The 24,198-nt window shown below is 42.2% G+C and overlaps 2 protein-coding genes across 2 annotated transcripts in view; both read right to left on the reverse strand.

The window, feature by feature from the left end:
• Nucleotides 1-1,516: 1,516 nt before the first annotated feature.
• Nucleotides 1,517-24,198, reverse strand: part of RECA1 (recA DNA recombination family protein) — a 51,231-nt gene continuing 28,549 nt past the window's right edge. The window contains exons 5-13 of the mRNA XM_086492368.1: nt 7,002-7,131; nt 6,721-6,806; nt 6,520-6,645; nt 6,334-6,438; nt 6,205-6,261; nt 3,063-3,125; nt 2,900-2,976; nt 2,614-2,686; nt 1,517-2,466 (exon numbers count right to left, since the gene is read on the reverse strand). Coding sequence (XP_086348494.1) covers nt 2,338-2,466; nt 2,614-2,686; nt 2,900-2,976; nt 3,063-3,125; nt 6,205-6,261; nt 6,334-6,438; nt 6,520-6,645; nt 6,721-6,806; nt 7,002-7,131 — 846 coding nt within the window. The 3' untranslated portion in view covers nt 1,517-2,337. The remainder of the gene's footprint in view (nt 2,467-2,613; nt 2,687-2,899; nt 2,977-3,062; nt 3,126-6,204; nt 6,262-6,333; nt 6,439-6,519; nt 6,646-6,720; nt 6,807-7,001; nt 7,132-24,198) is intronic.
• On the reverse strand, nt 3,135-6,198 carry LOC147432398 (uncharacterized). Its single transcript, XM_086492369.1, has one exon. The coding sequence runs from the start codon at nt 4,615-4,617 to the stop codon at nt 3,958-3,960; it is 660 nt and encodes a 219-aa protein (XP_086348495.1). The 5' UTR covers nt 4,618-6,198; the 3' UTR covers nt 3,135-3,957.

A 24,198-nucleotide genomic window follows, 5' to 3' on the forward strand; every position in this document is an offset into this window, starting at 1 on the left:
TGTCAACATTTGGGTATCTCATGTACGACCTACTAGTGTCAAGGCCCAACCTAGCAGTGAGAGCATTTGCAGTAGGGATTGTCAATCGTACGACGACTGACACTAGCATGATGCATTGTGGATTTTTTGCAAGATTTTCATGCAAGTCCTAGCGTCAATTTGCACACTCGCCTATCACTAGAGCCGATACGGTTGCATGTAGATCGAGTGTGCGAACCAATGGGTGTAGGGTGAGAGAGTCTCTCACAAATTTCTTGTACATACTAGTCATTTAGCTAGTAGAAACCGCTTATGAGCACAGTCGTCTTTAAGTGGAAGCATGTTGGGGTGAAGGCGGCATGTGCTTTGTTACGAGGTTGGATATTCGGTGTCCGACCGTCCACTAACTTCACTGACCATATTCTTTCTACGTAAAAGAATAAGATTCTCGCTCATTTAGTAGTGAGTACTCCATCCACACATATTCTATCACTTTACATGCACCACACACACACTCGCACCCACACCACACAGCTTCTGCATTGGCATGCTCTTCAATTAAAGTTCTTAGTGCCTCTCCTACCTTCATGGGTTGACCCCCTTGTTGGAGCTGATTTGGGGACATTTTGGAGCAATGTACATTCTATTACCTCCTTTGCACTACAATTTAGATGCTCTTGCTACCTCTACTCAAGTAGCCTACTCTTGTGTACACTTCTTAAGAGTTGATTATCAATAATCTAATTTTACTTCATTTGGTTTATCTTTTGTGTATTGTGTCATTGATCATTACACACTAATCATGAATTCTATACTAATCAATCCACCATAGTATGACAATTAATATCATAGTCATAGAGGATTAGTGCCTTTCGCATACACACTTCAAAGTTATTTATATGGGCTTTTTTATCTATCAGGTTGAACATTGAGATTCTTGTGGACTCCAATCCTTAAAGCTAGCCATCTCTATTTTCGGAGGTACCATCATAGCACAACTCCAATGACCAACAATAATTGTCAATATGAAGGGATGAGCTACCTGGCTAGGAAATGAAAGTACGAGAGAGACATAGTGAAAGAGAATTCAGTTTTGATTATTGTTAATCAAGTCGCATGAGGAAGAAGAAGCTTAAAAACTCCATAGCCACACACCTCATGAGATCTCACCAAAGATTGGTCTCAACAAATGAGACTGAGAACCATAATTTCATTTACACACTACCTTATATACCTAAGGTAAAAATATGCAATGTCTGGGTGCCCAAGGCACTAAGGCTCCACAACGTACTGAATCTGCAACTTAGACACACTAACTCTCATTGAGCCCGCAACAAGTTACGATTATTATGTTACAACTATAGCAATCATGGACGCTTCTGCAAGGATTCCTACAACTGCAAATATTGTACCAATTGTTGCAAAAGGTGACATCCATCATCCAAGTGTCAAAGCAAAGATAGCATCGGGAGCACCCGGTTCAAGAAGAAGGGTCAAGTCAACCTTGCAAATTTTGAAAAAGAAGCAGATAAGGAGGAAGTGAAAACCAATCTCCATGCTTACACCATGTAGAGAAATTACAGTGACAATGATCTATGGAGCTTTGTCTCTTGAGTGATCGTAGTTGTACCCATTCTGTTGAATCGACATCCGAGGCACATACTTCTTAATCTTTACATCATTGAGCTGCAAGACCTACACTAGTTTTGCAAAATTGGGTTACTTGGCTCCCGAGTCCCAACTAAATGTACAGTTTGTAATTGCGGATGGAGCTAGATGACAACTTTGGATGTATCTTTCTTCACTCAAGCTATGTAAGAGATTCGTACGGCATCCATGGACGTTTTCGTACCATGTATGAATGCCCATGTCGTACAAACACGACGCACTCTACCGACTGTACGGTATGACCATATGATAACGCACTGTACGACGTTACATTGTTCGTAGGAGTTTTTGAAAAGAAGCACCATACAATATAACTTGTAATACAACATTTTTTTCCACAATTCGAATCATAAACATGCAAGCCCCATATGAAATTCATGAGCCTTGTATAAGCAATGGGATTGAACACAAGACCATCGCAATCAGGTTTGTCTCACAAGTTCTTTTTGGCCTTGCTGAATAACTTGACATTAGCATCATTAACCAGAAGATTGCTACAGATTTCCACATGACCCTTGCCTTCTCCTCTAGACTGTTTGATCTTTCCTCTCACCATTTTATGGCCTTGGCACCAACTAAAATCGGGTGAATCTCACCTAAGAATCCAAGCAAATTATATGCATACACCACCTGCAAGATTGATACACTCACATCTTCGAAGGAAAATTGCAAGATTCAAATTTTGTGAGTCTACAAGTTATCATCATCCTCATCTTCTTCATCTTCTATGTCTGATGGTGTGAAGTCCGAAAGAACGGGTGATCCATTTTGATGGCCTTGTTTCAGATCACCCTCGTCAGACAATCTACTACGAACAGCCTGAATAAAGTTTGAACAGCAACTTGTCAGCGATCACTTGATTCAAGCCACCAAAAATGTGGGTGGTTACATTTTTTTTTCAGTAAAAACAGTTTTAAGCCCAATTGCATCCTCAAAGAAAAGGTTTTTATATTCGCAAGAAGAGACCTTTTCAATTGCATCACAAATTAAAGGATTTTCCCTCAGATATTGCACGGCCTTGTCTCTGCCTTGACCTAACCTGCAATTGCCACATAGCAAGTAAAATTTGTACTTGAGGAGATGATGTATGTGTATATATATATATGTATATAGTATACACACACACACACTTTTTTTTGTAAATCAGTTTGATTAATTTACTAGTGGGAAACCTCAAAACGAGGAAAACCCACCGAAAGATCATGTACAAGGGAAAGAACACAGAAGTGTTCGGCTGTAAAATAAGGCTAACCTCGTGTCACCATAGCTGTACCACGATCCTTTTCTTAGTACAACACCTTTCAACTCAGCACAATCCAAAATGCAACCCTAAAGTAAAGGTAAAAAACGTCAGAGGCTTGCATTCTAGTCCACAACACAATTCGTGCGGAATAAGGAACGCATTCACAATTTACCATCTTGCATATACCGCTTCCAAAAATAATGTCAAATTCAGCTTGTTTATATGGTCTTGATACCTGCAGACAAGTATAAAAGCCAAATGTACAGGTCTTTCGAAGTGTGTGAGAGAAACTTTTTTTCCTATACAGAAGAAACCCAAAGTCCCAGACTTCATATGTTATATATACCTTCATAAGTTCAGAATAGTCTGAACTCATGAATTATAAGAGGGACTAAAGCACTCATAAAACTATAAAAGCAAGGGACACAAGAAAAGAAAGGAAAAAACAAAAACAAACAAACAAACAAACTAAATCACTTTGTTTGCTACGAAATAAAACTAGATAAAACAAAACATCATTAACTTAAAAAAGTTTTTAGAAAAGGCATGCATAAAATAAGTTGACGCACCTTACTTGGCTTAAAATAAGTACTCAACTTTAAGCAAAAAAGGATAAGACATCTCAAAAACTTAACCCTAGAAATTAAACTTCACACAACAACTTCTAAAGGAACACATTCTTAAGTCCTCAGGTAAACTAAATATGAAATCGAAAAATGAATACCACTACAAACCTACGAAGAGCAAAGATCCAAACTTGACAATATGTGACCTCAACTTCGCTGCTTGTCCAAACAGGAAGAATAAGATTATTACCTTTATCATGCATAGCTTGGACAACAACTACGACATCCCTACTCACGTCGTCAGTGCCCAAGAGTAGATGCAGGTTTGTATAGAGGTCATTCACGCTTTGAACGTACTCTACAAAACCAACGAGTTGTGATTCTATCACCCTCCGGAGGTGATGGGCATACTTAGCCATGATAAAGGCTAGCATTCGTCAAGCTATAGTAGAAATACTAGAAGCGCTAGAGATCAAAACAACATTATAAGGTGTTATTAAGTCAAACAATAAGTAGGCTTTTTAGCTCCCCACTTCTATTGAATTTACTACTGATTATCTTGAACATTCCAAAGGAAGAAACATTAAAAATAAACTGACTACGATGTAAAAATGAACGAACATTTTTCATGATTCTTTTGAATGAGTATCCTTTTTCAACTAGTAAAGAAATAGGATGGCAAGATTGAACAACAAAAGCAGATTTACTAGAACAAAGAAGAGAAAATCTAAATAGTTGAGAGCAAAAGACATTGTACTTAGCTAAAAGAGATATGTTCGAAAAAATGTGAGGCATACGGATGATGTTTAGATTGGCATATCCTGGTTCAAGGCGCTTATCATAGATATTTACTTCTAATCCCGAGGGAATCTGAAAAATCTTAAGGTCTAAAAAGGCACAACAATCACTATTTGTGGTACAGTTAAGTTCACAAAACTCCTTAGGATAAATTTCTCCACCTACAGAACTCGAATTCAAGTACATAAAATCTTGAAAATAAAGAACGTCAGGAACAAAAAGATCATCTACAAAGCGTCTTACATTGCATAACTTGTGAAAAAATATTGGGCAAGTGTTAGCAAGGGCAAGACCCTCCATAAAATCAAGCTCATAAGTAAAAAGATAGAAATTAGCAAGGAAAACAGCACAATTGGTGCCCATAGGGATACCAATTGTTTGCTTGAAACGAGAGTCGCCGATGGTTATATATAAATTTTCCAGAAGAAAATCTAACCAAGATATGATGTTAATGTCATCTACAATCCTGGTGAACCTCTTTCTTCCTTTGTCTACATCTACATGTAATGCTTGTGCATGTCTATCAGTGTCTTTATATACAAATATAGAAAATTACACGTGAAAAAGGAAAATTTCTTGTTCTCATGTTGATGAGTGGCATGTACCCTTGACTTGCACTCCTCAGTCGCTGCAGATTTTATGGGGACTTCGGAGACAGTATGGATGGTTATTGGAGAGATTAGATAGATTTTATGTTGGCCCATGGGCAGCTTCCCACGGTGGGATGGTCACAATATGGAATACACAACAGTTCTGGCAGACCATCCACCGGTTTCAAGGCACACCAATGCGAGATATTTCTTCTCCAATTCAACAAACTTCATTATAAGTGGTCTCTTTCTTTGATGCATCCTTCCCACTCTCGATGCATCTATGGGCAGTTTTTCTTTTACCCCCATCTATATGCATAAAGACAATGCTGTATCACTTATGAGACTAGAAGATACACAGAGAAACTAATTTTAGCGTTTTGGCATCTGTGGATTTGGTATTTTCCTCATGCTGTTTTACCACATCAGTCCATGCCCTGAATCCGTTCGTAACTTTAGTTTAGCTCTTCTATTTCTTCTTTTACTTGCAGACCCACTGTACCGCTCTCAGTGCACACACACACACAGAGTCAGGGGGGGGGCGCCTTGGTAAAAAGTGCCACAAATCACTCCAATAACTTAGAAAAAGTTAGACCAGGTGTGACAATCCTTCCTAAGTGATAGTATTGGTCAGACTCACTCAATCGAACACTTGAAACTAAAGAGTAACCTTTTGCAGAGGCATTTGTCCTCAAAATGCCCCATGTCAACTTGGCAGTGGCCTTTATTATCTGGGGTTCCTCCTCTTAGATGAGTGACAAGTTTTGATGTTAGTTTGAGCAATGGACTAGAGAAAGAGGGGGTTCCCTTTTAAGAATCAGCCAACGATGGTGTAACTCAAATGTGCATAAACACTTCTGAAGCATGAGGAGAGACAGGATCTTGGGGATCCTAGAAACCTTTAACATGTTGTCCCCCTCAGTGGAAGAAATCTTAAACCCAGTCCGTCTTTGCTTCAACAATGTAAGAACTCCATCACCCTTTCATTTATGTAAGATTGAAAACTGCAGTACAACCAAACATTCCATCCAAATTTAGGAAGCTACTGTTTATTCTTAAATTAGACCACCCACTTCTTCCTTGATCAAGATCTTTACAACTAGCAAGCAATTTTACCAGTTCTTTGAAGTTATTAAAAGCACTGCCTGCATTATAAAATGCTTCTCTTTCCAACACAGGGTATCTGGACAGAAAACTTCGTGATAACTACTTTCGTTTCATATTTGTAAAATTCACTAAGTAAATCTAACCAGGAGTGACCTTCAAAACCTCATGTAGTATTAGAATGGATCAGAAGGGTTGACAGATAATGATGTTGATAACTTCAATTCTAGACAAAGTAGCATGAGGTAAAGCACACCTTGCTTTTGACCACTTTTACTCGAACTCGGACGCCCACATCCTCATCCCCCTTCACCTGAAAACACAATAAAGTTACCATAAGCAATCAACCTGACACAACGGTGTGAGAGAAAATAACAGGACGTACAGATTTTAATTTGCCAGTTGAACGGATTTCAAGTCGCAAGGATGCAAAGAACTTCAGTGCCAGGCCCCCACTGGTAACTTCTGGATTCCCATACATAACTGCTATCTATGCCATAAAACTGATAAGGTCAACTCGTTAACAGTTATCTCAAGAACAGAGATGCAGACAGTGTGACTGTAGGTGCACCTTGTACCGAATTTGATTGATAAAGAGAAGTGTACACCCTGCTTTAGCAGCATTGGCTGCCATCTTTCTCAAGGCCTGGCTCATAAGACGGGCTTGCAAGCCTATCTGTTGCATGCCGATCTCTCCCTACAACTTAAACACATTCAGTCAAGACTATTCAGAGCTTTTCCTCAATCAAACCTTCCACAAAAGAGAAGTAACCTCTATTTCGGCCCTCGGAGTCAAAGCAGACACTGAATCAATACATATTAAATCCACTGCACCAGATCTGCAAAGCCTGTCAGCAGCTGTAAAAGGGAACAGGATTCAGCAAAAAGTTCCAAAGATGCACACAGAACCACAAGCGGCTACCATAACACATCCCGTACAATCTTTTGTACACCAACTTGATAAGCTAAGATAGTTTCCATAACTTGTACCAGACAAACATATTGAATTTGAACAACCATATGATAGTTGAAGCTGAAATGAAGGAAACCTACTCTCTAAAGCCATTTCTCCATTGTCAGGTTGGCAAACAATCAGGTTCTCAACATCCACTCCCACATTCTTAGAGTAGTATGGATCGAATGCATGCTCTGCATCAATAAGCACAGCATTTCCTCCCGTATTCTGTCCCAGTAATACATAAATTAGCAAATACAAAGAGCACAATTAAGAAGAAGAAAGTAAAAACAGGAGAATCCTCCCCCACCCCCTTTTTCTCTATATCACCCAAAATACGTGACTTGCAATTGAAAGAAGATGATTGGGTGCTTCTACGGTTTGAGAAAGCACGCATACGGAAACGAAAGGGTAAGGAGCCACTTTTCCCAAAGTTGAGTATGAGATACTATGGCCCTTTATAAAAGATAAATGATGTATCCTTCAAACTGAAGTTACCAGATACTTGGAACCTTTCAAAGGTAAGTGCCAATAGACAAGGAGCCTAAGGAGCAACCTGAAGTGGAAGAGACACGAGAGATTCTTGTTCCAGAACAGATACTGGCTCACAAGAAAAGAAAAGTGAAAGGTAAGCTGATACGCTGGTATTTAGCCAAGTTCAAGAACTATCCGGCATTGGATGCGAAATGGATGGAGGACCTAACAGATACTCCTCGGGTTTTAGAGCTTTACCTTGAGGCTTTTGGTCTAACTTCAACTTCCCAAGAGTTACCGAAGATCAACGGGTTGAATCTGGTGCAAAGAGGGGGGTTACTCCGATCCTTTGTCACAGATTACCCATATGGATTAAAGTCACTGATTTCTTTTGAGATTTCAGGGGTACTGATGGGCTAACAGTATTCTATTGTATGACTTTATGAAAAGAAGTACTTTAAAATGGGAATTCCTTAAATGAATTTGATATAAGTGCTCTCTCATGTGTGTGATGATTGAGTGCATGTTTGAAAGACGAAATGACTGCGGCATTTCGGTCTTGTTCACCTAAGGGGTGATGTGGATATGATAGTAACAAGATTTAGTCAATCCTAACATCTGCTAGAGATCAATGAGATCTCGATAAGATTGCTAAATACATTACGATGATCATGATTCTCATCAAAGATCTCGACGGGGATAGTGATGTGAATGTGATGTGACTGTCGTCTTCGTGCAAGTACTAGATATGTGTTGTCTAGCACATCGGTACTTAGAGTCAATGTCTACTGATTTGGTTGTTGGCTTATGTTGGTTTTGCAGGCGTAATCGAGGGCAATTATATTTCTTTCAAGATAGAGGGGTGTCACAAAGTGACGACGTGGCATGACCTAAAGGACAGACTCCGGACAGAGAGGCGCCAGGGCCCTATGGAAAGATGCAAAGAAGTACTACCAGCTTGCAAAGCCTAGCCGAGAGACTTGAAAATAAAGACGAAGGATTTTAAAGATGTTCCAACTTATGGGCACCTGTCCCGACAAGGCCTAAAGGGACACTAGACGATTAAAATAAAGCGGGAACCCCAAATCGCACGGAGATGTTGACGTGGCAATGCTGAACAGACGTACCGCAAATCGTGATGGCTGCTGACGTGGCACCTGTACGGATTTCCGCGATTTGCGTTGGCTGCTAGAGCGCTAGCTTTTGGGACCCAGATGCTTTTAGACTTGAAGCTTCTCATGTACACTGCTTTTGGAAGGCCCAAGGCCTATAAATAAAGTGTCAGGGCCTCAGCCTCAAGCAGATACGCTTGGAAGCACTGCTGAGACGAGGACCCTCGGACCTTGTACTTTGTGAAGCATTAATAATCCAGAAATACCGGAAGGGACACCAACCTTTGGGGCCAATCTCTCTAGGCACGAACTGCGCCGTGCCGTGTCGTCTCTCTCTCACTCAGTTTTGTTCAATTCTTTCAGTTTGCTCACGTGTGTTGTGGTAGATTCCCAACTTGGAGTGTATGTTATGGTGTAAATCAAGTACCTTATCTGAGGGTGATGAACAATGCATGTATTATACCCGTACCTAACGCATAGTACCTAGCGTACCTAACTACCTTGGTTGCAGATATATTGAACAAAGAAACACAAATTGTGACATCTATCACAAGGAAGTTCACTGCCATAGCATTGTTTTGCAACCTTGGCAAGAAGCATGTAGTAAAGCCACAAACTCGTTTTGCTTACTCGTTCATAATGTTGGTCAATCTCTTGAATGAGCAATGTATTTTGGGCTTACGCAAGCTAATCGTTGATGACAAGTTCATGTGAGGTGGAAGTGTTTAAGGATTTTTGCTCGGATCTAGTACTCCGCACAAACACAAGGTCACTTCACTTCACTTGAAAAGAGAAATTGAACTGCACACAAGGAAGGACAGAGAGGTAGAGAGAGAGAGAGAGTGTAATAGACTTGGACACTCCAAGTCAAGAATCTACCGCAACAGCACCAAATAACCACTTCAAAACAGTTCACAATTCACAATTTTATTCGACATTGGCCCGGTGGAGTTCCATGCCTAGAGATATTGGCCCCAAAGACTGGCGCCCCTTTCAATATTTCTTTTTATATTAATCTGAGTTCAAAGTACAAGAGTGCGGGTAGGCGCTCACACTCAAACTCTGCGTCCAAATGCTCTGAGTTATGAGGCCAACCCGGGAATTTAAAGGTTACAAGGGTTGCGAAAAGCAGAGCCCAAAAGCTGAAAATCAAAAGCCCAAATAAAGCAAAGGCTCTTTCTCTCTCTTGCTTGTAAAAGATGCCCGATTGACTAACCCCTATTGCAACCATGTCGATTCGAGATCATTTAGACCAAAATGCTGCAGTCATTTTGTCTTTCAGTTCCTACACTTAAAAACAAGTCAAGAACAAGTCAGTTTCATATTTTCCAGAATTCCATTTCATATAGTCATCCAGCAGAGTACTGTCAACTCTCAGTATCCCTGGAGCTCAAAGAGACATCGGTGACTCTAGTATTCAAAAATTCGAGGCATTTGTTGACAAAGGAGCGGAGTAACTCCCCTCTTGTGCAAACCCACTGCACTAGATCTCCGGCCAAGCTGAATTCTGGGTTCCATTTGGAATAGACTATGCTAAACCAAAAGCTTCAAGGTAAAAATTCACATTCCGAGGAATATCTGCTAGGTCTTCCTCCTCCATTAGCTTCGCATCCAATACGAAGTAGGTCTTGAATTTAACCAAGAACCGTCAATTCGCTTTACCTTCTTTCTTTCTTTCTGTGCCAATTTCTATTCCAGAACGAGTATCTGCTCGTTTTTGTCCAATTCGGGTTGCACCTCTGGCTTCTCATCATCGGGCACATCGCCTTCAAAATGCTTTAAGAGACTCACATTAAAAAAAACATTGTGAATCCTCCAAGTATTCTGGCAGCTTCAGTCCAAAGGAGATATCATTTCTTTTCGGAAAACCTGGAAAGGTCCACACTATGTCATGCTAAGCTTACAAAGAAGTCGCTCCTTTCTCTTTTGTTTTCTTTCTCGGTCGTGCCTTCCCATAATGTAAGAGCACCCAATTCTTCTCCTTCAATTTCAAATCGCGACAATGGCGATTTGCTGCCTTTTTCTATCTTTCCTAAAATTTATGTAAACCCTTCCGGACCAAGTCCCTCGTGAACAGGTCGGCTTCAAAGAAAAGTCTTATCTTTGGCGCTAAGAAAGGGTAGAACCTTCGTAGCAAATTCAAAAATCTCAAATGGCATCTTCCCCATCAAAGAGTCAAACGTGTTTCTGTAGGTATATTCCACTAAAGGTAAAAACCTTTCCCAAGTGTCTTCTGATCCAACCAAGAAGACTTCAACAAATCCAGAACCAGTAAATTAGCATCTGATTGCCCATCAGATTGCGAGTGAAACGAGAACTGCAATTGCGTGCCTATGTTCTCCCAAATAGCCGTCCGAAACAAACTCGTGAACCTGGGGTCCCTGTCAAAAACAATCGTCTCAGACATGCCATGTAATCTAAAGACCTGGGCAGTAAACAATCGTGCCCACGCTGTGTTCTCGGGAGATGAAATCCATTGTAATACTTTCACAGGGGCGGGTGGGTATGGGCAAAGACTGTAACAATCCCTATGCTTTATGACTGTCAAACTTGACCTTCTGGCATATACCAAGCAACTGCGCACAAACTCGTCCACATCCTTCTTGAGTCTCGGCCAAAAAAAAGTATCTCTCTACCCCTTTCAAGGTGGTAGCAATGCCGCGGTGACCCGTAAAAGGCGGACAATGGCATTCGGTTAGAACCTTTTCCCTCAACGACTGTGCAACGCACAACATGGTTTGCTTCATCAAGTAGCCATCCCGAATGGAATAGTCCGCTATTATCTCTCCTTTCTGTATTCAACTGAATACATCTGCAAAATCTGGTATGTGGCGTACTAACCGACCATATCCTCGAAGTTCCTATGATGTATCGCGGAAATAGCCACAGCCAACGGCTTTCGGGACAAAGTATTTGCCACCAATTTCTTTTGTCCCTGCACATGGACAATCCGGAAGTAAACTGTGACAAGATGTTTGCCCACCGCATCTGCTTTTCCGATAGCTGTTTCCATGACAAGAAGTAGCATAAACTCCCATCATCTGTGAAAAACCGTAAAATCGGCTCCGAGTAGGTAATGTCGCCACTGAATAAGAGCTTGGATAGCCACCAAAAGCTCTTTCTCATAAATCTGTGCTATTCCGGCCTTGAGAACAATCGGCTCTCGTAAGCAATGACATGGCCTTCTTGCATTAAGACCGCACCCAGACTACGACCACAAGCATCACAATATACTTCAAATGACTTCTGCAAGTCCGGCAAGTCAAAACTGGTCCCATAGTCAATTGCTCTTTCAAAGTATGAAAGGCAGTCACCTCTGTGGGTTCCCACGAGAAAGGGACTCCTTTTTGTGTCAAGATATGCAAAGGGGAAGCAACCTCTGCAAAATTTCGAATGAACCGCCTGTAGTACGAACACAATCCCAAGAAGCTTCTAACTTCATGGACATTCTTCAAATCGGGCCAATAGTCTCTCTCTTGGCCAGATCCATTTGCACTCCTGCTGCTGAGACAATGTGTCCCAAAAAGTGTATCTTTGGTAGGAAAAATTCACTTTTCTTCGCATTAATGACTAACTTGTGATCTCGAAATGCCGAAAAAACCTCAAGCAGATGATCTCTATGTTCTACCACATTCTTGGAGAAAACAATGAAATCGTCAAAGAAAGTGTCAACAAATAGCCTGTACTCTCGAAAAATCCTGTCCATCATCCGATTAAATGTCGCAGGAGCATTGGTTAAGCCAAAAGGCATCACCAAAAACTCAAATAACCCAAAAGTCATCCTGAAAGGCTGTCTTGTAGACATCTCCCGACGCGATTCAGACCTGATGATATCCACTCTTCAAATCAATCCTGCTAAAACACGAGGATCCTTGTAATCTGTCGAGTATATCGTCGATCCTAGGAATCGAAAATCTGTTCTTGATGGTGATTTTGTTGAGAGCTCTATAATCAATGCACATTCTCCAACATCCGTCTTTTTTTTCAAAACCAACAACACAGGAGAGCAATACAGTGAAGTACTAGGCTGGACAAGACCCTTTTCCAAGAGGTCTTTCACTAGGTTCATAATCTCTTCGTTCTAGGCTCGGCTCACACGGTAGGGTGGCCGGTTCGGTGGCGTGCTTCCAGGTATCAGATCAATAGTATGATCTTCAGGACGAGCGGGTGGTAACTCGCCTAACAAGCCCTCTGAAAAGCAATCGGCATGAGTGTGGAGATTTCCTCTTCGCTATTCCAAGGACCTCACCCAAGGTAAATTCCACCTTACTGTTCAAAATCCTCTCTTCCAAAACCTTTTTGAGATTAGTTGCTGCCTCTATATTAGATTGGAGTTTGTAGGCCGAACCCTTTGACTTAGCTTTTGTTGCATCCTTCTTCTTTTCTTTAGAGGCTTCTTGCATAGGCACTTCGGGGACAGGTGTCCATTACGGGGAAGGTAGAAGGCACTATGTAACAGACTTGGACACTCCAAGTCAAGAATCAATCGCGACAGCACCAAATAACCACTTCAAAACAATTCACAGATCACAATAGATTTGCACTGGCCCGGCGGAGTTCCGTACCTAGAGATATTGGCCCCAAAGACTGGCGCCCCTTTCGGTATTTCTTTATGTATTAAAAATCAATGTCAGAGTACAAGAGCGGTTAGGGTTTCACTCTCAGACTCTACATTCAGATGCTCTGAGAAGTGAGGCCCTCACAGCATATAAAAAGGTTACAAGGGATGCCCAAAAGTAGCGCCCCAAGAGCTTGAAAGCAACATCGGTTTCTCTCTCTCTTTCAATGAGAGCCAAAAATAAAGCAAGTTCTCTCTCTCTCTCTTCCAATTTCCTTGCATAGCCAAAAAGCATTCAAAATTTGCGTCGCTGATGCTTTTTTCCCCACCTCCGTGATTCACGCCGCAAAATCCGGAGCAGCTGCCACATGGCACTGGCGCCAGATTAGGGTTTCCAACCAGCAGTTAGGGTAGGAAATTAGGGTTTTTTGAAATTAGGGTTTCTGGCAAAAATTAGGGTTTTTGCTGTCGGTAGCCATGTCATCACTTTGTGACATACCCCTCTCTTGAAAGCATTGTAATCGATCGCGATTACGCCTGTAAAACCGACAAAAGCCATAAACCGTCTTAGCAGACACTGACTGTTAGTACCTACGTACTAGGAACACACATCTAGCACATGTACCAAATCGACAGTCACATCACACGACATCACAAGACATCACATGACATTCAACATTCATTCCGATCTTAGAGCATGATTTATCGGCAATGTAGCTAGCAATCACATCTACGTCCAATCAAGACCTCATCGATGTCCGATTGACTAACCCCTATTGCAACCATGTCTATTCGAGATTAATCAGACCAAAATGCTGGAGCCATTTCGTCTATCAGTTCTTGCACTTAAGAGAAGTCAAGAACAAATAAGTATCATAATCAAGAATTCCATTTCATTAAAGTCATACAGGAGAATACTGTCAGCTTTCAGTATCCTTGAAACTCAAAGAGACATCAGTGACTCTAGTATCTAAATCAAGGCATCTGTTGACAAAGGAGCGGAGCGACTCCCCTCTTCTGCATCCCACTGCACCAAATCTGTGGCCAAGCTGAATTTGGGTTCCGTTTGGAATAGACTATGCTAAACCAAAAGCATCGAGGTAAAGTTTCACAATCTGAGGAGTATCTGGTAGGTCCTCCTCCTCCATCCACTTCGCATCCAATGCAGGATAGTTCTTAAACTTAACCCAAGAACCGCCTTCGGACTTTACCTTTATTCTTCGTATCCTTATGTGCCAAAATCTGTTCAGGAACAAGGATCTCCTCGTTTTCTTCCACTTCGGGTTGCTCATCGGGCTCCCCATCATCAGGCACATCCCCCTTAAAAGGTTTCAAGAGACTCACATGGAATGCATTGTGAATCCTCCAAGTATCTAGCAGATTCAATCGGAAGGAGACATCATTTATCTTTTCAGTGATCTGGAAAGGGCCGTAGTATCGCATACTAAGCTTTGGAAAAAGCCTCTCCTTTCCCTTTTTCTTTCGTAGGCGTGCCTTCTCAAAACGTAAGAGCACCCAATCATCCTCCTTCAATTTCAAGTCGCGACGATGGCGATCCGCTGCCTTTTTCTGTCATTCTTGAGACTTCTGCAAAGTCTCGCGAACCTTGGCAAAAGCCGTATCCAAATCTCGCACATATTCATCCGCTTCAAAGATCTTATCTTTCGTGCTCAAGAAGGGTGGAACCTTCGCAGCACCTTCAACAATCTCAAATGGCGCCTTCCCCGTCGAAGAGTGTATCGTGTTATTGTAGGCAAATTCCACCAAAGGTAAGTACTTTTTCCATTGAGTCTTCTGATTAGAGATATAAGACTTCAATAAATCTAGAACCACTGAATTTGCAATCTCAGATTGCCCATCAATCTGCGGGTGGAACAATGACGAGAACTGCAACCGCATGCCAATGTTCTCCCAAATTGCCTTCCAAAACAAACTCGTGAATTTGGGGTCTCTGTCGGAGACAATCGTCTCAGACATGCCATGTAATATGAACATCTAGGCCACAAACAGTCTCGCTAAGTGATCAGGCTTGACTGTTTTCTTCACTGGAATGAAATGAGCTTGTTTGCTAAATCTGTCAATAACAGTCCAGATACCATCGTGACCACTATGTGTTCTCGAGAGATCAAAAATGAAATCCATCACAATACTTTCCCAGGGGCGGGTGGGTATGGGTAAAGGCTGTAACAATCCCTGTGCCTTATACCTGTCAAACTTGACCTTCTAGCATACTAAGCAGCTGCGCACAAATTCTTCCACATCCTTTTTGAGTCTCGGCCAAAATAAGTATCTCTCTACCCCCTTCATGGTGGTAGCAATGCCGCGATGATCCGTAAAAGGTGGACAGTGGCATTCAGTCATAACCTTTTCCCTCAACGGCTGTGTAACTCACAACATAGTCTTTTTCATCAAGTAGTCTTCCCGAAGGGAGTATCCAGCTACTGCCCGATAATCAACCACGGCGTTGTTCTTGTGGTACCAGGGAATCCCTAAGAGAACTTGACAACCCTCCAAAGGCATTATGAAGAAGTCCTCATGCCCCAAATACCCCTGACAATCCAACCGAAGTTTGCCAATGATAGGTGTAATGGCTACGTCCCTGCCGGGTGCCGCTAGAACTGCCTCTGCAAGTGGTCCCATCCGATCGGAAGTAATCTCGAGCCGCGCCGCCAATTCCGGTGAAATGAAGTTGGCCTTGGCTCCTCCATCAAAGAAAATCAGGGCCTCTTGATCTTTCACTTTGCCCCAAGCTCGGCAAAGTTCTATACTCTCATCCATGGTGTCGGGATCGATACCCACACAATCTGGAACCAGTCATGTTTTCATCTTGCCTTTTCGTCCACGTTCCTCAGCTGCTCTTGAACTCTCAGGCCCGTCGTCGTCCTTATCATTATGTTCTTTCTGTGCCTTTTTAGGGCACTTCGCCGAGATGTGTTCCTGTTCCTCGCATTCAAAGCACTTCCCCTCCTTGATGAATCGAGCTCGCTCCTGAGGAGTAAGCTTGGGCCGTGCATCCTTTTTCTCTCGGTTTCTCTTTTTCTTTCTACTTTCATTCCCAAAAGTCTGTTCGGCTCGTTGTGTCATGTTCTCATCTGTGGGGTAAGTCAGACTGCCAAAGTGAATGGCAAAGCCCCGTTTTGTATGACTCATCAACTCCTAAAGAGAAGCTGACTTCTGCTCCAAGCAGTGATTTCAGATCTCTGTAGGTAGACCCAAGGTGAACCGCTCAATCTGTTCTCTGAACGAGATCTTCTTGAATGAAGAGGCGGGTAGAAAAGAGCTCCAGAATCTTTCACAATAAGCATTGATTGTATCTTTCTTGGTCATCCGAAGATGGTTCCAGGCAACTCGTATATCTCGTTCATATTCTTGCTTCAACCAAGAAGAAATAAAAAGCTTTTTAAATTTCAACCATTTAACTGACGCAGTCTTGTTTAAAAGAAGCGTGGACCACCAAGTACGAGCATTCGCCTTTAAGTAAGAGGTAGCTCTCCGAATCTTGGAGTGTTCTGAATAGCGTCCTCCCGCGAAAGCGATGTCAAACTGTTGTATAAAAGACAAAGCCTTCGAAGCATATGAGTATCCTGAAAAAGTATCAAACTTGATCGAGTGGCCACCTTCCTTAAACTCTCGGACTTTCTTGCTTTTATCTTCGAGAAAGTCATACTGGTTGGCTTTGTAAAAATTCTTCTTGTTCGCATAGAAGTTTCCATCATCAGAATCTGAGCTGTCTGTAGACGAGTCCTCAGTAGAACTGTCAGTCTCTGGGCGAGATTTAGCCTTCTTTGCCTTTTTGTTGCCCTTTCCGAAGCTTTGTTTCTTGCTTCGCTTTTTACCTTTTCTATCTTCTTCGCTCGAATCTGAAAAGCTAGAAGAACTGTCACAAGAAGAAGAAGAAGAAGAACTGGGTACTCCTTCAAATCGAACACGCTTTTTCTGTTTCTTTGCCTTGTCAAAAGTCGACTAACGACCCAAATATCCCGGGAAGTCAGTGCTTTTCTTCTCCTTTTTGCCGCGCTTTTTGGCTTTCTTTTGCGCGTCAAAAAGCTGAGCAATCCGTGCATCCACCACCTCTTGTAATTCTTTCTCTGAATACTGTTTGTGATCAGAAAGTTTCTTGAGAGCGGGTTTCAAGGGTGGTGTAGTGGTTTTCTGCCACTGCGCATGCACTTCCTGAAAAGAAGTCTCGCTCATATATTTTGCCAATTTCGGATCCTTCGCAAAACTGAGCATCATCTTTGTTGCATCGCCGATCAATTGACGACGCTTCATCTCTCTTTGCTCCGTCTGAGTAGGCCGAGGCGGGCCATACTCTCTGTCTGAATCTTCGTTGTGATCCATGCCCGCATCTCCAAATGCAGAGGGAGTCGACTGATCCTTGCGTGAAGCCATAGGTGCCGCGGAAAAAAAATTGGGGATCGGATTTTCCGTAGAAGAGAAATCGGTCATGCTCTGATACCACTGTAACAAACTTGGACACTCCAAGTCAAGAATCAATGGCGACAGCACCAAATAACCACTTCAAAACAATTCACAATAGATTTGCACTGGCCCGGCAGAGTTCCGTGCCTAGAGATATTGGCCCCAAAGACTGGTGCCCCTTTCGGTATTTCTTTATGTATTAAAAATCAATGTCAGAGTACAAGAGCGGTTAGGGTTTCACTCTCAGACTCTGCATCCAGATACTCTGAGAAGTGAGGCCCTCACAGCATATAAAAAGGTTACAAGGGATGCCCAAAAGTAGCGCCCCAAGAGCTTGAAAGCAACATCGGTTTCTCTCTCTCTTTCAATGAGAGCCAAAAATAAAGCAAGTTCTCTTTCTCTCTCTTCCAATTTCCTTGCATAGCCAAAAAGCATTCAAAATTTGCGTCGCTGATGCTTTTTTCCCCACCTCCGTGATTCACGCCGCAAAATCCGGAGCAGCTGCCACATGGCACTGGCGCCAGATTAGGGTTTCCAGTCAGCAGTTAGGATAGGAAATTAGGGTTTTCTGAAATTAGGGTTTTTGGTAGAAATTAGGGTTTGCAGAAAATTAGGGTTTTCTGGAAAAAATTAGAGATTCTGTTGTCGGTAACCACGTCATCACATTGTGACACACTGTGTCATTTCTGCCTCCACTCCTCGTGGCCCGCTTTGAAGGCCCTTCATCCCCATTCTCGCATCTACGTTTCTCTTCAACAATGGTCTCATTCGCTTGACATTTGGCAAAGTACGCATACACTGACAAAGAATCCACAGGGTCATTCCAACCTGTTACTAGCCGAATGCAGTTCCAGCTTCATGTAAAACCTCTGTAGTCATTTTACCCTTCATAGCAGACTCTAGAACGAATGGCCATAACTCTCCAATACCATTAGGTTCCTCTTCTCCAACCTTGAATGATCCTTTTTTATTAATAGGCTCCACCTTCAACCCATAGGCGGTTGCCTCTACCATTGAGATGGCATGGCTAGTAGCCATGTCCTCAACTAGCTTCTTCATCCCACCTTTTGCCAAAGTTCGTCCCCAAGAGCTTACCTGTTTCACTTAAGTGAATTTTTCCATCTTTAAAGAAAAAAAGCTCCTTTGTCAAAGCGTCTTTAAAGCTTTCACAATCCCTTCTTGCATGGTCAGTACTATCACACCATATACATCTATTGACAAAGCCTTCTCTAGTTTGAGGTTGTTGCCCTATAGATTGACCCGATGGTTGCCCCTTTTCTTCTAGCCTTGTAAGCTTTAACTTGAGCTCTTGCATTCCCTTGACAATATCATCTAGAATGGACTTGTCACTCTTTGGAACCACAATAACAGGCTTTATGGGACTCTCAGGGACACTTGGGGATTGAGTAGGGTTAACTATCATCTTGTCTCTTCGTCGTTGTCGCTTAGCTAGCAATGAAATGGCGTCTTCGACCTCATTCCAATCGATCTTTAAGCCTTGTTCAGTATCTTTGTCCTCAAGTAGTAACTCTAGCTTCTCTTGAATCTCTTTACCTGCTGCCTGCAAAAAGAGCTCTGTCTTCTCTGAGTTTAGCATAGCCTTTTCAGTCCTTGACAATTGATCATATCGGCGTTCAAATTCCCTTAGCAATTCGGTAGGCGAAAGCCCCTCTTTTGGTCAAACTACCCACTCTCAAAAAGTCCTCTTTGTTACCCCTTTTGGAGTCCTCCATGAAATACTCTTCCTTCAACGCTAATTTGAATGCTTCCCAAGTTGCCCCATGCTCATTTCTAATTCCCCTTACATACTCTCTGATCTCGGAGACCACAACTAGTTCAGAACTTTGCACAATCTCTGCTTCGGGCACTCGATGCAGCTCCATCTCCTTTACTTACCCACGAAGATACTTTGTTACATCTTTACCTTTAAATTGGTCCATTTTCTTCACCACAAATTGAAGCGCTTTGGTTGAGGAACGCTCCCTCCTTTCCGCAGCTTGCTGCTGCTGCATAAACACTGCAAAAGCTTGGAACATTTGCATTGTGACTGGATCAGACCGAACCCCCTGTTGCTCTTGTTGCTCCATAGCTTTAAAACTTTAATTTGAAACCTTCAATGAAGCTTTTGAACCCTCACCGTAGCCTACTTCGTGTTGGGTTCACCAAAAGCGTGTCAAGAAGTGCGCAGTGCGACTAGGAAGGTGCCTGGCCTCTAACTGTGAGGATTCATAGCAAAATCAAGCAAGGCATTGATGATTGTTCGGTTAAAGGCCCAAATGGCCCCCTTTGTGTATATAGTTTTAAAGGTTATTAACCTTTGGCCAAGTTCACATTGAACTTGGCCACTAACTTTAAAATTGGTCCTATACATTTTAATAAAGGGAATGTGAGTTCATTTTAACTCACTCGCTTATTCCCCCATCTATCGAGTAGCGCCCTCTCTCTCTCCCTCTTTGTTCTGCTAGCACCCTCCACTCTGTTTGCACTCGCCCCTCTCCAAGGTGCACACCCTGCACTTCTTCACGTGCTCTTTCACTTGCACACACCGCTTCGCACTCATCAATTGGTATCAGAGCCAAATTAGGGTTTGCTCCCAAACCTGCAAACGTTGATTTTCAGCCAAGGAGGTAAACTTTCACGTGAGATTTTGCAATTTCATCGCCAAAGAACTCGTCCCCGGACACTAGAGAGCTACAGGCAAGTCAAATTGACCTAAAACAGGCTGAAATAATGTCAAAATCAGCAAATTACAGGTTATGATAGCAAAATACAGGTTTTGCAAATCATGTATTAAGGTGTGGGAACATCTTTGCTAAGCCCCCGCTACCCGAAAACACCGAAATTGCCGAAAAAGTCTTGCGCATAAATTTTGCATCATGATAAGCTTCTTCTTTCAAACTCAAAGACCCTTCACAGACTTGTATACAATCCACATGCATGGTATCCCTCTGTGTTGATCATAGAACAACTAGCATCTTCATTAATAGCTTCACTTGGGTTGCTAATGACACATGCATTAGCTTTAGGTAATTCTAAAAAATCTACATCAATTTCAATTTTTTTATATCTCCCAAAGCATCTTGCTCTGTAGCCAATTTCACACAAAAATGTTTCCAAAATTCTTCATCATTTGGTGCTTGCTCATCATCATATCCCATTTCCCTTAGACATATATTCATTACTAGCATGCAAAATCGATTCCTTAAAATACTCCCAAATATTTCAGAAATTGTTTTTTGTGCCTAAATCGACCTATTTTGCCCCAAATTGCTCCTGTGACCATTTGGAGCTGTAGTGCATACCTTTGTTAGGCTATACTCCGGTTTTTGTGCATTTTGCCCAAAAATTCAGCGTATTAGTCCTCTTATTCGTTCAACTATGGCCTCATCTTCTTCGGATGTGAAGAATCTCTTCAAGATTAGGAGGTTCGATGGAACAGGTTTCGACCTTTGGAAAGACAGGATTCAGGGAATCCTATTTCTTAAGGATTGTGAAGGGGCACTTGAACAAGTAAAGCCACAAAATATGATGGATGAAGCATGGGTTAGCCTGAACAGGCAAGCTATTACATACATTAAAATGGCCATGACTGATCAGACAGTCATTGATGTGAAAGGTCTCACGAGTGCTTTTGATGTGTAGGAGAAGTTAAAGGGAATGTATGAGAATACAACGCCTGTCAACCAAGTGCATTTGATGCGAAAACTTGTTGGCATGCAACTTGATGAGTCCAAGAGCGCTGCAGAGAGTACTCGTCGTTCTTCGCAGGTACTTTGTCGCAATTACAGGATTCAGGCTTGCCTCCTTTTGATGATAAGCTGCAAGCTATCTTCTTGCTTATGACCTTACCTGAGTCATGCAAAACATTGGTGGTTTCATTGTCCAATAACCCCAATTTGACCTTTGATGGTGTTAGGGGTTCTATCTTGACTGAGGAAATCAGGAGGAAAGCAAGTGGAGAGAGAGGCAGCTCTGCCAACATGTTTAGAGGCAGGACAGAAAAGAAGAATGCCTATGCACAAAGGAGTAAGAGTAAGAGTAAGGAAAGAGGAAATGCCATCAAAGGCAAGGGTGATGTGACTTGCTATCAGTGTGGCAAGAAAGGTCACAAGAAACCCGATTGCAAGTGTAATGGAATTGGCCTATTTAATTTGAGAGTAGCGGAAATTAATGAGAGTACTTTTGAGAAATGACTTTGTGAGCATAGCGGGTGAACATAATTGAAGATAGCAACATAATCATAGCAATTAGTTAACTTGGCATGAACAATACTTTTGCAAGGGAGAGAATTTAGAGAACATGACAACATTTGAGGACCGGATTTATGTGGAGCCGGTCCCCCCTCCAATAGGCATTTGTATTATGATTTCTCCCATTAAGAGAAACTTGTTACAATACAATCTTTGTGTTCCTTGTGACCTAGGTGATGCAATGAAGATGGAAAGCTTCATGCATAAAAAGCATAACACAAACTTGAAGAAAGCTTTAACTATCCCAAGCCTCAGTCCCAAGATCTCAAACACCTTCAAAGGTGGAGAGAGCTAGCAGGGAATGAGGGTAGGGAAGAGGAAGAAGAAACATTTCGTAGGAGAAAGAATTAGTTCCTCACTTATCATAACTCTTGTTGCTAGCATACATAATAGCATAGTAATGAAGAAGAAGGAGATGGCAAGCTTAAGCATTGAAGCATGGCTCTTGGTTGGATTTGCACTCTATATCCAAGAGTGTTGGTGTAGGCTCTCAACCTCTACTTGCTTGGAGAAGAAGAGGGAGCTCTTGCACTTTGCATAGCACACAATGAGAGTGTTTGTGAGTGTGTGTGGGTGAGTATACCCCCTAAGCAACTCCCTAGCTTTCTTGCGTCTACCCCCCCTTGTAGCTCATGCTTGAAGCTCATTGGAGTCTGGACCCCTCCAGGCCTAGCCAATCATAAGCAGGAGGCATTACAAGCAGCAAGGGTAGCCTTGAGACAAGTGTCCCCCTTTCCCCTTTGGAACAGAGGGCTAGATAAATACTAAATCAATTAATTAAATCTCCTCAATTATTATTGGACCCCTTGGGTGGCCAACCAATAGGCTTCAGGCACACCATGAGGGCAACATGAGGAGGAACTTGACAAGTGTCCCTTTTGTTTTCTTTGTACCATGCATGCCTTGTGTGAGTGTATGGGTGTTCTCTCTTATCCCCCCTCATGTAGGGCTCGCCCCCTCCTTGTAGGGATTGAATATTTGACTTTTTGACACCTCAAGCCCCTCATGCATAGGCCCAGTTCCCACCACAAGCTTGGCTCTTGAGCACTTTAAGCTTGGGCTGTGTTCTCACCTCAAGTGTAACCCTAGCATCTCAAGCATGTCAAGCACCTCAAGCATGTCAATCATTAAGCACCTCAAGCATCTCAAGCACCTCAATCATCAGGCACCTCAAGCACCTTAGTCATCAAGCATGACAAGCAAGACAAGCACCTCGAGCTGGATCGGGTTCCCGCGCCTCAAGCTCAGCCGTAGCTTACCTAAGGTCAAAGGACTTTTACACACATTATTGGAGGTCTTCAATGAAGCTAACCCTAAGGTCTTATGCTCCATTTGTTAGCCTTTCTCTTTGATAGACCATCTCTCATTTGGGCCCCTTTACATTGGCCCCGTGTTGAGATAGATCTATAAGCACATGTCTATATCTTAACACTTGTTCCCATTTATTCTCCCACATTAAGTGATCAATTTAATATGAGAAAATCATTTGGATTGGTTAGATATTAGATATTAGATTTTATGACAACAGGTACTACAAAGCCGAGTTAGAACAGAAAAAGAATGGCGGAGACGAAAAGAAAGAGAAGAAGGAAGTCAAGACAGATGCACAAGATAGCTCAAAGGACAAAGAGAAGGCCAATGTGGCTTCTAGTGTTATGATTGAGGAGCTGTCAGATGTAGAGGACATCTTGAGTGCCACTTTGTCAGATGATGATGCTTATGACTTTGATGCCTCTTAATGTTTATTCACAGGACATGCAGATCACCAAGAGTGATCTTATTGATGCTTTGTTGACTGTCAATGATGCATTATCCGAGACTTGGATAGTTGATTCCGGTGCTTCATTTCATGTGACTCCTATCAAAGAGTGTTTCTTTACTATTGATGCAGGCAAGCGTGGCCATGTATACCTTGGAAACAATCATGCATGTTCCATTGAGGGTATTGGCACTGTGTATCTCTCCATAGATGGCACAAATGAGCTTGTCTTGCATGATGTTAGATACGTGCCGGGAATCAAGAAGAGTCTGCTTTCTGTTGGTCAGATGGATATGCATGGTTACAGCATCTTGTTTGAGAGAGGATCATGGAAAATGACTAAAGGCTCAAGGCTAATTGTAAAGGGCACAAAGAAAGGGACACTTTACTGCATGCATGGAAATGCAGTGTTGGGCAAGTTTATTGCATTGGCTGAAATTAACTCTCACATGGAGTTGTGGCACAAGAAGCTTGGCCATATGAGCCAAAAGGGTCTTTCTAAACTTTGTAATTTGAACAAGCTTGATGCTAAAGGCACAAAGCTTGACTTTTGTAATGAATGTCAATATGACAAGGAAGTAAAGCGTTCTTATTACTCTGGTGTGTCTCGTAAATCTTGTGTGCTTGATCTTGTACATTCTATGTAGCAAGCCTACTAAGTCTATGGGAGGTGCATGCTATTTTGTCTCCTTTGTTGATGATCATTCTAGGAAAATTTAT

This window comes from Adiantum capillus-veneris, chromosome 20, assembly GCF_014529385.1.
Source record: "Adiantum capillus-veneris isolate H3 chromosome 20, ASM1452938v2, whole genome shotgun sequence".
NCBI lineage: Eukaryota > Viridiplantae > Streptophyta > Polypodiopsida > Polypodiales > Pteridaceae > Adiantum > Adiantum capillus-veneris.